The sequence below is a fragment of the Diadema antillarum genome, unplaced genomic scaffold (genome assembly GCF_040938485.1).
Source record: "Diadema antillarum isolate AM-2024a unplaced genomic scaffold, OU_Dant_1.0 scf00000203, whole genome shotgun sequence".
NCBI classification, from domain to species: domain Eukaryota; kingdom Metazoa; phylum Echinodermata; class Echinoidea; order Diadematoida; family Diadematidae; genus Diadema; species Diadema antillarum.
This window is the reverse complement of record NW_027271092.1, coordinates 788,654-804,170: the sequence shown is the minus strand read 5'-3', so window position 1 is coordinate 804,170 and position 15,517 is coordinate 788,654. Positions and strand designations below refer to the sequence as shown.

The 15,517-nt window shown below is 37.0% G+C and overlaps 1 protein-coding gene across 1 annotated transcript in view; it reads right to left on the bottom strand.

Moving 5' to 3' along the window:
* The window catches only part of LOC139723956 (filamin-A-like), a 62,363-nt gene that overhangs the window by 38,856 nt on the left and 7,990 nt on the right, over positions 1–15,517 (bottom strand). The window contains exons 2-4 of the mRNA XM_071635156.1: positions 6,277–6,538; positions 4,701–4,980; positions 3,083–3,194 (exon numbers count right to left, since the gene is read on the bottom strand). Of these exons, the coding sequence (XP_071491257.1) occupies positions 3,083–3,194; positions 4,701–4,980; positions 6,277–6,538 (654 nt within the window). The remainder of the gene's footprint in view (positions 1–3,082; positions 3,195–4,700; positions 4,981–6,276; positions 6,539–15,517) is intronic.

The window sequence follows — 15,517 nt, the reverse complement described above, 5'->3', positions numbered from 1 at the left end:
GCAGCACCAGCTGCTATATGGGATAAGAACCAGCACTGCTCAGGCACAAGTAAGGTAGTCTTGTGGATATTCAATTCAATTTTCTTTTTCAATCAAATTTTCTTTTTCAACTCAATTTCATTTTCATTTCATTTTGCGATGAATATGATATGATACCTGTCTAGTAATCAGGAGATTCTTGGTTTGAGTCCACCCCTAGTATGTATGCCCATGCTTTTTTATCATAGCTACTACATGTACTACGAAACTGATCAATGTCAGTGCTTATTTACATTGATAAAGGACATTTTTTGTCCTTTTTTTCGTTTTTTTTTTTTTGCTGATCAGTTGCAATAAAAAAGAATTAATGAAAGATTTCATTACTTTGAACACTTGTGACTCTTGTTCTTTACTCCACACTCTTTTTAAATAATTCTTTTAAGATATAAAACAATATGACACATACCCATTGAGCTGGTTGCACACTAACAGACATCTGGGAAACACACATATGGTATTAAAGTGTGTCCATATGCTATCAATTCACTGTGTATTCAGGGAGGGTCATGGTGCTATACCAAGCCATAGATTTCATTGTTGTATTGATACAGTGATAAGCTATATGGGCCACAGATTATTTTCACTGTGGTGTATTCAAAGAGGCTCATTCCAGCTTTTTTTCTTTGCAATTACATCGAGAGGTGGGGAATATACCACCTGCACAAGAGATTTAGGCCAACAGTGTGGTGGGCACATCTATGGTTCCCATTATTGTGCAAAAATGTATTTGAGTGCTCCTTTGAACAACAGGTGGTACATTGTACTACAAGTACAGCTGCATAGTGCCCTCTATGTTCACTGTTGACACAGGTATGTGATTTCCTGCGCATATGAGAGATGGCCAAGCTAGGATTATTTTCAAATGTGTAAAGGAACATACTTTTTATATTTCTTTAGACTCTGTGGAAGAAAATGTCTTCCACATACATGGAGGGCAATCATGGAAAGTCATTTCCTTTGAGAACTAACAGTGATGTGAATGTTACATCACATGTGAGGATCCGAGCAATCAATTGTTAGATATGTACAGATGTTCCTGTCTCATGCCCATACTGCTTTTTCAAGGTGCGTGTACATGGGATATTGATGCTGTAAAGTACATCACACCAATCCTTAAAGGACAAGTTCACCTTCATATACATGTGGATTGAGTGAAGGCAACAATGTTAGTAGAACACATCAGTGAAAGTTTGGGGAAAATCCCAATCCGTTCGAAAGTTATGAATTTTTAAAATATCTGTACAATCACTGCTAGAGGAGAAGACTACTACAGTGTATGTCACATGCGTACAACAATATAAGGAAAATAAAAAGAAAATTTCACAAAACTTGACTTTTCGAATAAAGTGCACATTTCCTCGACTTGTTACTGACTTATGTTAGAGATAATATTATTCCCCCTGACTTCTGAAAGAGAGAAGTCGAGTGTTCTTTTATTATGTGAGAAAAGTGAGAATATCTTGAATTTTCTTTATACTTTCCTTATATAGTTGTACTCATATGACATCACAAGCTATAGTAGTCTTCTCATCCAGCCGTGACTGAGCAGAAACTTCAAAAATTCATAACTTTTGAACGGATTGTCCAATTTTCCTCAAATTCTCATTGATGTGTCAATACTAATATTGCTGCATTCACTCAACCCACATGTCTATGAAGGTGAACTTGTCCTCTACATGATCAGAATTATCTTTAACCTGTTGCAGATGAGTCCCGGGTATACAGGACAAGTGTCTATGGAAAATGTATGTTGTAGCAAAATCAACCCGTCATCAACGGGTTAACATCTTTGTCCAGATTCCATGGCTCACACTGACTTTTCTCATTGTTAGTTTGAATTACTTCATTAACAGAGTAGATTTCTCTCAGAAGGGTGTGATAATCTACAGACAGAATCACACCAGTGCCCATGTTTAAAGGTCCTGTTTGCCATTGGGAGCAGTGATTTAAAAAATGTTCAAGACATTACTTTTGATACATATGTGTAGGTCAATTGTATCACAAAACACCCTACCATATAAGATTTTTGCAATAAAGCCTAAAATATAAGGATATATCACTATTTTTCTCATTACACCATAACTGTAGATGGTTTAGTCTGAAGACATTTTCATTATAACCATTGTGCACATTTTGTATATTTAACAATAATCAACATCGATAATACTAGTTCAAATTTTTGCATTGTTTGTTTCTATATCCCTAAGTCACATTTTAGAACAATTATGAAGCAATAATACTGGGTTTTTGTTTCATCTGCAAATGGTAAAAAAAATGCCTTTAACTGGATGCAAGGAATTTCAGTAAAGGGGTGATGGGAGTTAGCTCTGTGTAAAGTTCAAGTGCATATATGCATACGCTGGCATGCCAAAAACTATCATTTCAGATCAGGGTTTGGCAATGAACCAATATCAAAGCTGACTTTATACAGTATGGCAAGTCTCATAAGGAAGCATGCAGGGAAACAGGGTATCTTTTCTTCAAGTTCATATCAGTATTTTTTTAGACATGATCCAAAAGGAGTTCATTGGAGAGAAGTTCCAGAATGAAACCTTTTTTTTTTATTTGTGCACCTGGCTGGACCTATCAGCATTGCTCAATCTGGCAGAGCTGTTAAGACTTTACCTCCTTGCTGTCTGCATAACTTGCAAGCTGGCAATGTAATTTACACCATCTCTACTCCTTTCAATCTCTTCACAGGTGGGTCAAGATCACTCTTCAATTCTTCCAAGCACATATTTTATACTCACCTGTGTAGAAAGATGTGATATAGGCCTATCACAATGATGCCTTTCCACAAGACTACATAATTATGGTGTCATCCACTGGAGTGTTCATCACTCAGACCTACTAGAAGTCCGTCATATGGCACGTGCAGGGGAAACCAGACTGCAGTCATCTTTCCTCCAATGAAAAACTATTATCTTGAATTAGATATAACTGAAAGCTTTGGAAAGCAGGCCATTATCACATCAAGGTAAAAACTGTTGCTGTTCTGGTGACTGAATGATGGCAGCAATTATTTTCACAAACTTTCCCTTACCCTTTTGGCAGTTGTTGGTTTTATCATCACGGTCCAAGTCCTTCCAATCGGGGCAGTCACCTCCGACAGCACTGACCAATCCGCAGAGCACAATTCCATCATTCCAATCACTCTGAAAGCAGGGGTCAAGGGTCAAATATTTACGTTATCACCATCAATGCTCACATACAATGTAGCTATACTGGTCATGTTTAACTGGTGGGAAACTACAGTGTCTTGGTTCTTGACATTTAGTTAGGAAAGAGAAGAGCTTAATTGATATCAAGTAAAAGTGAACAGATTTCTGACTGATCTAATATTACACAGAAAGAAGCAATAAAATGACTGAGAAATTCCCCCATCATCAAAGGAAGGGGCTAAGGAGTATGAACATACATCTGATGTAAATGGTAGTTTCAGCAAGTTAAACATGATGCACGCTAGCTAGCAAAGTTATTCTGCATCCTAGCTGTGCCATGAGCCCCTTCACTATTATTTTTCCTGGATGTGTAAACTGAATTTTCTGATATATTTGTATCATGCAAAAAATATCAACAAATGCATAAATAACAACAATAAGCACTCATGCCACCTCATATATGTTTTTTTTTAAATTGAGATTATTGTAGCTGCTTCCACAAGGAGTGGTAGAAATAACAAATATTCTCCTGTTATTAAAGTGGGATTAGAGCATTCAGCAACAATAGAAAATGATTTTGAATGACTGAAGTATTACATGTCCATGAAAATTGAAGGAAAATCATGCAACTATTTGCAAGAAATCATAGTCATTTGAATGCAAATAAATTGTAACATGCTATTTCGTGGGATCCACACAAAGAGAAGTGTCTCAATTTTGTGACTGTGCATTATACCTGGTACACACCCCTCAAGTGTACCGCTATCAAATTTGTTCTACTTTGGTCATTATCATTAGAAACAAATTTTTCACCATCTTGGACACAGTATTGTTTACTTAGCATTATGTGTGAATGTATCATAACAAACCACATAAATTCCATCAAGGTCAGGTTTGATCATAGTTTTTTCACCAATATTTAACTGAACAAAACTGAGAAGCAGTTCTACGAGAGCTACAATAACAGTCATGTAGCCTTATCAGCCTATTGAGAGCTAGCTGATTTTGCTTTAACACACATTTCCCACAGACACCTGTCTGAGTATGATTGGGACTAGTCTTCAATGTTCAGAGGTGTGATATGTTGGATTTCAATAATTGTGTGACATAATCGATATGACTGACCTGTTGTTCCTCGTTGATCTACATGGTCTGTATTCCTCTTCTTCATGTAACAGTACTTTCTTCTAAGAATGTAATATAAAGTGTGGATACACCATACACTGCACCTTTTTCACTCTTCTATAAATGATTGACTAGAATTATGTGATATGTAGCAGGGCTGCACACGAACCCATTTTTTCTACTGATCTGACAGACAGGTAGGACCAGTAGGTACCCAGTTTTTCCACTTTTTACTGGCCAATTCCTGAAAAAGTTACTGGTCCGCCACTGATTTTTACTGGTAAGGGACCGTCGGACCAGTGCCAGTGTGCAGCATTGTATGTAGAATTAAAAGGACATGGATCGGTAGTCTTACAAACACACACTAAGATGTACCTGGAAGTTCTGTACGTCCTCTTCCGGTACATTCTTTCTGACCCAGTTGAGTGTGGCATACCATCCCGGCCCCTCGTGTCTCAAGAAGTATGAGATGTACGTCATTCCACTGAGTTCATCAATGTGCTTGTTGCTGAGATCTTCCGGGGAGAGAACATTGGGGATTCCCAGCTTCTCGTTAGCAACGTTCATTGCCTCCCGACAGTTTTCCAGCTTGTTGGACCTGTTCATTTCTTTCCAGTGTGGCATGAGGGTGGGGTCACAGTAGTTAATTAAGGCACTGTTGGAAGGAACAATAGATACAGGTTACAGATAGCATTTCATGTGTATCTAAGCTATATGGGTTTTTCTTTTTTTTTTTTTTGCATACAGTTTTTTTTTAATACAGATGAAATGAGTAAAATTGTATGAAGATACAATTCACTGCTTTCAAGATATGAACATTGGACTGAGAAATGTAAACATGAACGAATACATGTGGATGCAATGTCTCATGCTAAAGGTAGAAGCCTGTTCTATTTTGCGTTTTTGGTAAATTATATGAGTCTATGCATGAAATCAATTCAGATAAATGACATATTTTAGATAGAATATAAAAATTGAAATGACAGACAGTACTAGTGACTTAGAGTGTATTTAAAAGTATACAAAATGCTTTCCTCAGCACAATATCAATGTAACATACTTTAGACTGATTTAAAGTCATTCGGTGTCATGGAATATCATTATAGTCTTCATAACAATATTATACTGAATTTACAAAATATGTATTACTTTTCATTGATCTCCGTAAATGTATGTTGCAAATACAACTCTATAATTTGTGTGGAAACCTAATAAATGAAGTGAAAACACCAAAATCAATCCATATGGCCATAGAACCTTTCTAAGATGCCCAGCTCAGGATACTTTGGCCCTGTTTTATCAAAAGATATAATTATAAATTTCCTTACCACACAGGCTGACATAGACTAATCATAGAAATCAACTATATAATCAATTATAACTCTTCATAAAACAGGGCCCTTAGCTATCAATGTATACTGTGGACTTCAGAATAGCACAACATCACCATTTCCTAATCCATATTTTTGATGGGAAAAAATGATCTCAAAATATTCTCCCTTGCCATGTTCCTGTCACACATAAATTGTACATCTCTATTTTGACTTTGATTTGTTTCCCATGCCTGATTGTTTTGCCGGGTGCACATCATGAGTTTGACACCCACAAATCATAGAGTCCACAAGTCATACAGCCCACGAGTTATACAGCCCACGAGTCATATATCCCATGAGTTCGACACTGAGCAAACAAGGCCCATGAGTCCAACATAGTAAGCCTTATAATAATGTTGTAATGTCAAACTCGTGGGCTGTTTTTAATTAGTGTAAAATTCACGGGCCTTATTTGCCTAGTGTCAAACTCATGGGCTGTATGACTTGTGGGCTGTATGACTCATGGACCTTTCTTTCAATGTCCAAACTAGTGGGCTGTATGACTCATGAGTGTCGGTCTCATGGGATGATCCCGTTTTGCCAAACGAGGAGTCGGTTAAAATTCTCATATGACCTACCTCAGTAAAAGGCCATCATTCCAGTCACTTGAGAAGTTCTTGACAGGTCCAGCTTCTTCCGGCAAGACACCATTTAACCAGGCCAGCATCATCTTCTTGGGTGGTGGTCTGGTATTCCCACTTTTCCTGGTCAGGGATGCATTGCCGTCAAAGCTTCCCTGGGTGCCGCCTCCTCCTCCCCCACTGAGCTGGAACTTCTGGATGATCCTCCAGAGTAGTCCCAGGATGAGTTTCAGGTTCCCTTCCACTACGTCCTCATTTCCTGAAATGCAAAGGTCAAAGGTAAAAGACTGACTGCTTCCTGTGCTGGAGAGCTACCTACTCACGAGGAAGGATGTGATCTAACTTTTGAAATGCATGGAAACTTATTAAAACAGGTGGCAAAAGGCAACGTGATGAAACTTGCCAAGGTACCTTCGCGTCCTAAAGATCACAGGCAACTTCTGAACAAGGCAAGTGCCAAATTGTGTCTCGCCCATTCGCGTACAAGAAATTAATATTTTTCTAACTCCCAGAAGTTCATTGACCTGCCTATGACCTTTGACCTTGTAGTGACCTTCAACTCCCCAAGGGACATTTACCATCCAAGTTTGGTCACAAACGGACAAAGGGATCAAAAGTTATGAGCCATAATCGAAACGCACCATAAAAACTTAATGGGCCCTAAAAATTTGTTGACCCCTTTCTGTGACCTTTGATCTTGTGATGACCTTTAATTTCCCAAGGGACATCTACCATCCAAGTTGGTCACAAATGGACATAGGGATCAAAAGTTCTAAGCCAAAATCAAAACGCGCCCTAAAAACTTAACATTGGGCCCTAAAAGTTTGTTAACCCCTGTCTGTGACCTTTGACCTTGTGATGACCTTCACCTCCCCAAGGGACATCTACCATCCAAGTTTGGTCACAAATAGACTTATGGATCAAAAGTTATGACCCATAATCAAAACACGCCCTAAAAACTTAACATTGGGCCCTAAGAGTTCATTGACCCCTGCCTGTGACCTTTGACCTTGTGGTGACCATCAACTCCCCAAGGGACATCTACCACCCAAGTTTAGTCACAAACAGACTTATGGATCAAAAGTTATGACCCATTTAATCGAAACGCGCCCTAAAACTTAACACAATGGGCCCTGAAGTTCATTGACCTCTGCCTGTGACCTTTGACCTTGAGGTGCCCTTCATGTTTGGTAAAATGTGGAACTTTGTATGACCACTCTTCCCTCCAAGTTTGATTGAAATCGAAATCCTCAGTAGAGAGTTATTCAAGTTTTTGTAGCGTTACGGACAGACAACGGACGGACAGATGCCGCAGGCGATCCCTTAGTCTCCCCACACCTCCGGTGGGCTCAACAAAAACCCAGCGGGGCTCTTTCCTTATATGGAAATGCAACATGTACTTAGAAAATGTAAACTTGGTAACATCTGCCTTCTTATGCTGAACAAGGTTCCACAATTAGTTTTAAGGTACTAGGTGTTTCAAAAAACATTTCCCACTTTTGATCATTAATAGTGCAAAAACTATTCATCCGATAAAACTGTAATTGATATGAGTAATAGCTGAATAGTGTACAATTTTGTTGGAGGTAATTTGGATGTGAAAGTATGAATCAGTTTCATGAAATCTAAGATTGATTTTGAAGTAAGGTTTCAGATTTTGGTCAAATTTTAACCCTCTGTACAAAAATGAACTTTGCACAGGAACCAATGATGTGTATGTGAGTGTGTGCTGACAATGGCCCTGAACAATGGACACGCCTGAACCACCTGTTGACTAGGCGTCAGTCTCGCGCTCCCAGGCACATGAATGCTTAATCCATAATTCATGTGAATTGCCCTGGGCACTGCTAGTCTGAATTCATGCACGGTAAAGGGTTAAATGCATGCACATGGAAAAAGTAAGCACATGCTTCCATGTGCTCGCAAACACATTTCATTCCAGCTGGCAATCATTTTCAAATATTGCTTCACCATATCACTAAATCTGGGATATAAGCATAAATGATCTAGAGTTCTTCATTTTAATACAACTGTCTACTAATAATCTGACAAATTTGTCGCTTTTTTGATAAAATGAGATCGTTTTTGGTAAAGAGTTCAGCATCATTTTTCATTGGGGCGATTTGTTTCACAGTATATTTATTTGAGGCTCCATATATACAAGTGTATACTCTATATTGATTTTCTTTGCTTCCTGTCACCATGTTTACGTTAGAACAGAAGGTATTCATCGTAATTTCGTTTTTCAGAAGTAGGGAGAGCACTGTCGCCACTCAACGACAGTATCGGCAGGCATTTGACTTTACACAGATACTGCCATAGGCTGAATAAAGACTAGTTGTGATAGTGGAATTTCTCATGAATAAATAATGAAGCATTCAAACCCTGGCCATTGTTCAGGACCATTGTCAGGGTGTTAACCACACACTCCCATACACACCCATTGACCCCTGTGCAAAGTGAAAGTTTTGTACAGAGGGTTGAAAATAGAGCAAAATCTGAAACCTAACTGTGAAATTAATCATTGATTTCATGAAACTGATTTATGCTTTCATATTTAAACTACTTTCAACAAAATTGTACACTATTCAGCTATCGCCCATATCAATGACAGTGTTGTCTGATATATAGTTTATGAATTATTAAGAATCAAAAGTGGGAAATGTTTTTTGAAACACCTAGTATAATTTGATATTTGCAGATTAAACAAAAACTCAGCATTAGTGGTTTAAAATAGTTCTAAAACATGAGTTAGGGATAGAAACAACCACTGTAAAAATGTGAATAGGTAACTAAAATCAATGCTAAGTATTGTTAAATATACCAAATGTGAACAATAGTTATAACAAAAATGTTTTTAGACTAAACTGCCTACAGTAACGGTTTATTCAGAAAAAAATACAGATATCTCCTTATATTTTAGGCTTTATTTTTTAAATTTTATATGATAGGATGTTTTGTGGTACAACAGACCTACACATATATGCATTAAATGTCATATCTTGGATTTTCTATTTTTAAATCGCTGTTCCGAAAGGGAAACAGGACCTTTAAGATCATGGCCCTCTACAAACTGCACTCTCACCTTCCTATTCTGATTTCTGCAGGAAGGCAAGTTTCAAAAAACAAGGCATCTTGGCATCTTCTCTTTAACAGCTTTCACTTTTGCCTGCTCCCGTTAAGAAGGTGCCCGTGCAAATTTCAACAAGTTGCCTTCTTGCCAAAAGGATCAGTTAGAACTGTACAAAGATTATCAAAAAGTATGAATGTAAGCTACATGGAAGGATCGACAAAGATATACCAACTTGCCAGTAAAACTCACTGAATGGGCACCTGTCCTTTGCAAGTGTAGGAGCCTTTTCAATAACACCACATTTGGGTGAATTGGGAAAAATATCCTTGAGTATAGGCTAGTGCCATCTAGTGCCATCCACTGGGAGTCACTGTTGGTCACAATTAGTTGTTGTTGTTGCTATTGTTCAGATGAAAGCAATTTAGTTTAAAAATGTATGAACTGGTCGAAGTGTTGAAAATTATCCCTCAACTGAAACCTTTCTTTTTTCCAGTAATGATGTCAAAGGTGATATTTTGTACATTAAACACACTTTTTTGTTAGGCAAAAAAAATGTTTACTGGCTGTCTACTGTACATGGCACACACCGCCTTTCCACATTTGCTCTATTAAAATGATTTTTCTAACATTTATACCAGACACCTGTTTCTATTTCTTGATTGATAATGAATCAACATCCCTCTTGATCTGAGTTTCTATCCTATGCAGCTGTGCTGCTTGTGCTGAACATGTTTGTATTGTTAGTCAGCCTTTTTCTTTAATCAATAACATAGATATCTGAAAGGCAAAATTATGAAAACAGAACATTTTTACTTCTATGTGATTAATACAGTCTGCTTAATTGTGGATCCCTGTACAACATGAATTCATGTTTATGAATAAAATAATTTACTAGTAGCATTTGTGCTCTCACAATATTAAACTATCATGTCTTTTCATATATAAATCATTATTTGATTTAATACCATGCTACATGATGACTACAACTGCAAAACAAGCAATCTACATTGCAGCATGATCAATATGACCACAGCCAAGACTGCACCAGAATAATGGCCTGGAAATTTGGACTTAAAAATACAGTTCAAATCATGACATGCAAACAAGTATGACTGATCGATCATACAGCATACATGTCGTGGTTTATGATTAACCGGAGCACAGGTGATGAAAATGCACAGTAACAATTTACCCTGTCTGGGCTGTAGCTTTAGATGTCCTAAAATGTAATAGTCTACCAGAGTTATCAAATGAATTTTGTTCTGTTCAGAGTGTACAAAAAATAGTACAAAAATTACTAATTCCTACTATGTTTGAAATATCCCTTCTAAGCCTAGGTTATATTCTTGGATTTCTCATAAAATTGCATTTATAAGCTGCAGTGAGAATATTTTGCTTTTGAAGGTCATACATTAGGGGCTTATATGTTCACGAGTGTTTGAGGGTATATATGAAAATATACAAGGAAAAGTAGAAATTACGCGGTGCGTAATATATGTCCCCGCCGGAAGTAGCATTTAGTAGCAAAATGTACAATATAGGTAAAAAAATCAAGGTCAAAGGTCAAAATTCTATGTAGAAGTTTTGAAGCCCTCACCTAGTGCCATCACTTAAAGCAAACGGAATTGAAATCGGGTTACAAATGGCAAAGGAGTAGCATTTTGTAGCCAATGTACAATATAGGTAAAAAAATCAAGGTCAAAGGTCAAAGAAGTCAAAGGTCAAAATTCTGTGTAGAAGTTTTGAAGCCCTCACCTTGTGCCATCACATAAAGCAAACAGAATCAAAATCGGGTTAGAAATGGCGAAGGAGTAGCATTTTGTAGGCAATGTACAATATAGGTCAAAAATCAAGGTCAAAGGTCAAAGAAGTCAAAGGTCAAAATTCTGTGTAGAAGTTTTGAAGCCCTCACCTAGTGCCATCACTTAAAGCAAACGGAATTGAAATCGGGTTACAAATGGCAAAGGAGTAGCATTTTGTAGCCAATGTACAATATAGGTAAAAAAATCAAGGTCAAAGGTCAAAGAAGTCAAAGGTCAAAATTCTGTGTAGAAGTTTTGAAGCCCTCACCTAGAGCCATCACATAAAGCAAACGGAATCAAAAAATCGGGTTAGAAATGGCGAAGGAGTAGCATTTTGTAGGCAATGTACAATATAGGTCAAAAATCAAGGTCAAAGGTCAAAGAAGTCAAAGGTCAAAATTCTGTGTAGAAGTTTTGAAGCCCTCACCTAGTGCCATCACTTAAAGCAAACGGAATTGAAATCAGGTTACAAATGGCGAAGGAGTAGCATTTTGTAGCAAAATGTACAATATAGGTCAAAAATCAAGGTCAAAGGTCAAAATTCTGTGTAGAAGTTTTGAAGCCCTCACCTAGTGCCATCATATAAAGCAAACGGAATCAAAATCGGGTTAGAAATGGCGAAGGAGTAGCATTTTGAAGCAAAATGTACAATATAGGTCAAAGGTCAAGGTCAAAGGTCACAATTGAAATTCTGTATAGAAGTTTCAAAGCTCCCATGTAGTGCTATCATATAAAGCAAACAGAATCAAAATCGGGTTAGAAATGGCGAAGGAGTAGCATTTTGAACATTTTGATCACACACGGACGCACACACGGACGGACACACGGACGCACGGACGCACGGACGCACGGACGCACGGACGCACGGACGCACGGACGCACGGACGGACACACACACGTACGGAGCCCGTTTCATAGTCCCCTGCTCGAACTCGTTCGGCGGGGACAAAAATACAGACAGCTTTTGTTATTGAAATGTTCAAACTATCATAGGACTTAACAGCTACTGGTGCACTATGTAAAATATCTTTATATACATTTTGCTTGGTATAGATTCTGCCCAAATGCAGCAAAACAAGGAATATGCAAATTAAAAAAAAATAAATAAATAAATAGAGAATCATAATACATGTATTGAGAATAACAAGTTTGACCTGCTATAATCCAAACTTATGATTTCTTGGTTGAATCAAAAAGAAAAATTACATTAAGTATCTGTTGAGTCTCATCAGCAACCTACATTGTATCTTTACAGAATTTCATCTACCGATGTTAGTTCTTCATGTTTTCACTTTTCTTCACAGATAAGTGAAATAAACTCACCAATTTACAATATACCTTTCACAAGAAAAAAAAGAGGTTCACCCATATTAAAAAAGGCTCTTCCTTTAAGCCAACAAAACACTATGTAGGTGATGCAAACAGTGCATCAACATTTTGCTTATTGTACATATCCCATGAAGGCAGGTTCAAATAGAATCTTACAAGATTGCTCTGATGTAATCAGCAAAAATAAAAACAAAGAAGTTTTAGGAAATTCTGAAACAGATCATGTTGGCAGTATATCTGGGACTAGCAACGTCTGAGTTTGAAACAGCACTCCAGTGGTTTCAAGCAGCTTACATTCTGGGTTATCTTAAAAAGGGGCATTTTAATCTCCTGTTTTGTGTGTTTGGGTTTCTGTTGCTGTTGTTTTTATATATAATGGGGCTGAATATTTAGGTAGGACCTAAAGAATTTGCTCAACTATCAACTGAAAATTTGATGTACGTCACTTCTATAGACTCCATAACCTCATAACAAGGTAGAGAATTTCATTTGTCAAGGGAGTGAAAAATGTCATTCATAATTCCAAGCTGTTATAAAGTTAATTGTGATGGTATTTGCTTCAGAATGAAGTGCAATAAGTGCTAATTTACACAAACTGAAAGTCATCTTCCTGACAATGGGTGTACCCTATAAATACCGATTCTAAAATCATGATAAAATGTGGACTTTGACATCTGATTACTATGAAAAAGGCTGCCACTCCTACTTTCAAGTTGACAAATTACAGAAATACTATCATCATATCCAAAGCACTTGACCCCACATGCAGACGGGATATCAGATATCAAGCAAGCCAAGTTTGACTGTGGCAAAAGTCTACGTCCAAACATCAAAGATCACAGGTATTAGCAGAAGTGAACAGGCGTATGTAAATTACTTGTAGTTATTCTGCTATTATAGGACATGAAAACCAGCATTATTTCCTATATCTTTCGTTAGTGACAACAATGTTTTATACATGGTGACTCAGATTTTCTGTGAGTGTGTGTGTGTGTGTGTGTGTGTGTGTGTGTGTGTGTGTGTGTGTGTGTTGGTTGGTTTGCATACTACTGGGTGTTTAATAAAAAGATTCAAAAGGGATTAGGATTTATTTTGAAGCAAAGATTACAAATTATACCTGCAACGCTAGCACTGATTTGGTCTACTTTACAATTCATCATAAATGACTGTGAAACTAAATGTCTACAAATAGCAGAAAAATATAAATATCAGAAATCAGTCTCTTCATCACCGTTGAGTCAGAAACATTGAGCATTTGACCATGTTATAATGAAACATTTATATGATTTCATTTATGCAAAAACAAAATTATCACTGAGTACGTTTTCAAATACACCTCAAAATATTTTTTCCTATTTTCAATTTTCACCACCATTTTTGGGACCCTTTTTGGATGATTTCTTTGTAAATCTCTCTTGTCCAACTTACTGATATCTTTTCTTGGAACTGATATTTTATAACATTTAAGTATTAACTCATGGTGACAAGTACGCTACTGGCAATAGGACATTAATTGTGACCGTGCACCTCAAAACAAACATAAAGTCGCACACACTGATTTTGCGTGAGAACTGAAAGTAAGTGAAATGGGTCAACCTAGCCGAACTTGACTTTTTCATATTTTCTGAAAGAGTGGGTCTTCTTTTACATTATGCTAAAATTTGGTATCATAAAACGGGCAGAAAAATGTTTTTTTTATAGTTTATCTCGAACATTTTTGGTAAAATAGTGTGTCTTTAGAGTCCCTTTTTCATTTCTGAAAAAACTTGTCCACACTCTTCACTTTCAACTTTTATAACTTTTGAAAGGATAGTGCTACTGCTTTGAAAGTTGGCATTAATTATGGACAGAATGTGTTAATGAGGCATGTTTAATTTCAATTCAATCTGATAATCCCTTCATTGTTGCTACTCTGGTGGTTTACTTCCTATTTTTTGTCCCATTCATCGCACAGCCAGCACGGTTTGGTAAAGATTAAGCGCTTGAATAGACACTGTACTTCAGAGCCTCTTTTCTCAGTTCACACTTTTCCTGGGTTTGTGCTTTCTTTCCAATATTTAGATAGGTTAGGAGAGTCCATTTGATTTGAAATATACATCATTTTAAAGCTTAAAGTCTGCTCTTTCAGAATATGGTCTTAACTAAAAATTCATGTCTGGCGACTTTTTGGTTGTTTTGAGGTGCAGGGTCACAATTTGTCCTCTTTAGTATAAAGACATTCCGATGTCAACTGATTAATCTCATATAGGAGAGTCAGTCCATTATTCTTCTGTTAAAGCATGCGTAAGTCAGTTGCAAAGAGGTATGATCATTTACAACAAGTTAGTGCCAACACATTCCAATTACTTTTCTTTCACTATTTTTTATCTTTCCCAGGGCAACTACTTGTCACTTTAAGACAGATGGGATCTTATCACTTGAGGGTTATGACATTTTGATCATAAAGAGAATGTTTAGATTTATCTCTTTGTCAATATTATGAGTTGCTGATTTAAGGGGTGTGCTACTTTCATGACAGTCATAAAAATTTAACACAAACTCAGTCTGATTAGCTCCTTAATATTGCCTCCAGGCTCTCTTTATTTATTATTTCTCATTCTATGATTTCTTTATTTGCTGACATAACACAGTCGCAGTTCAAACATTGCCATCACACTGGAATTTCAATGGACTTGTTTGACAAGACTTGATATCAGAAGATACATCAACTAAAATTGTCACATACATGTAGCACCACAGGAGTGTTGGATACTCCTAAGCTATACAAGTAGAGCTGTAGCTCAAAAATCAGTCCTGAGTTCAATTCAACTAATCTTAGGGTAGATTTTGGAATCAATCAGTCCTCAGAAGTTACGAATGAATTTTCACTGCAGAGCCACTTGGGAACAATATAGCATGCCCACCTAGCCACATTCTAAAATACATTTTAAATGTTTATAAATGTTTTAAATGTCACAACTACATCTGATCTGAACCTGTCCAAACTTTGGGTTCATTGTTTGGCTCAAAAGAGTTCCATGATACTGATAGTGAA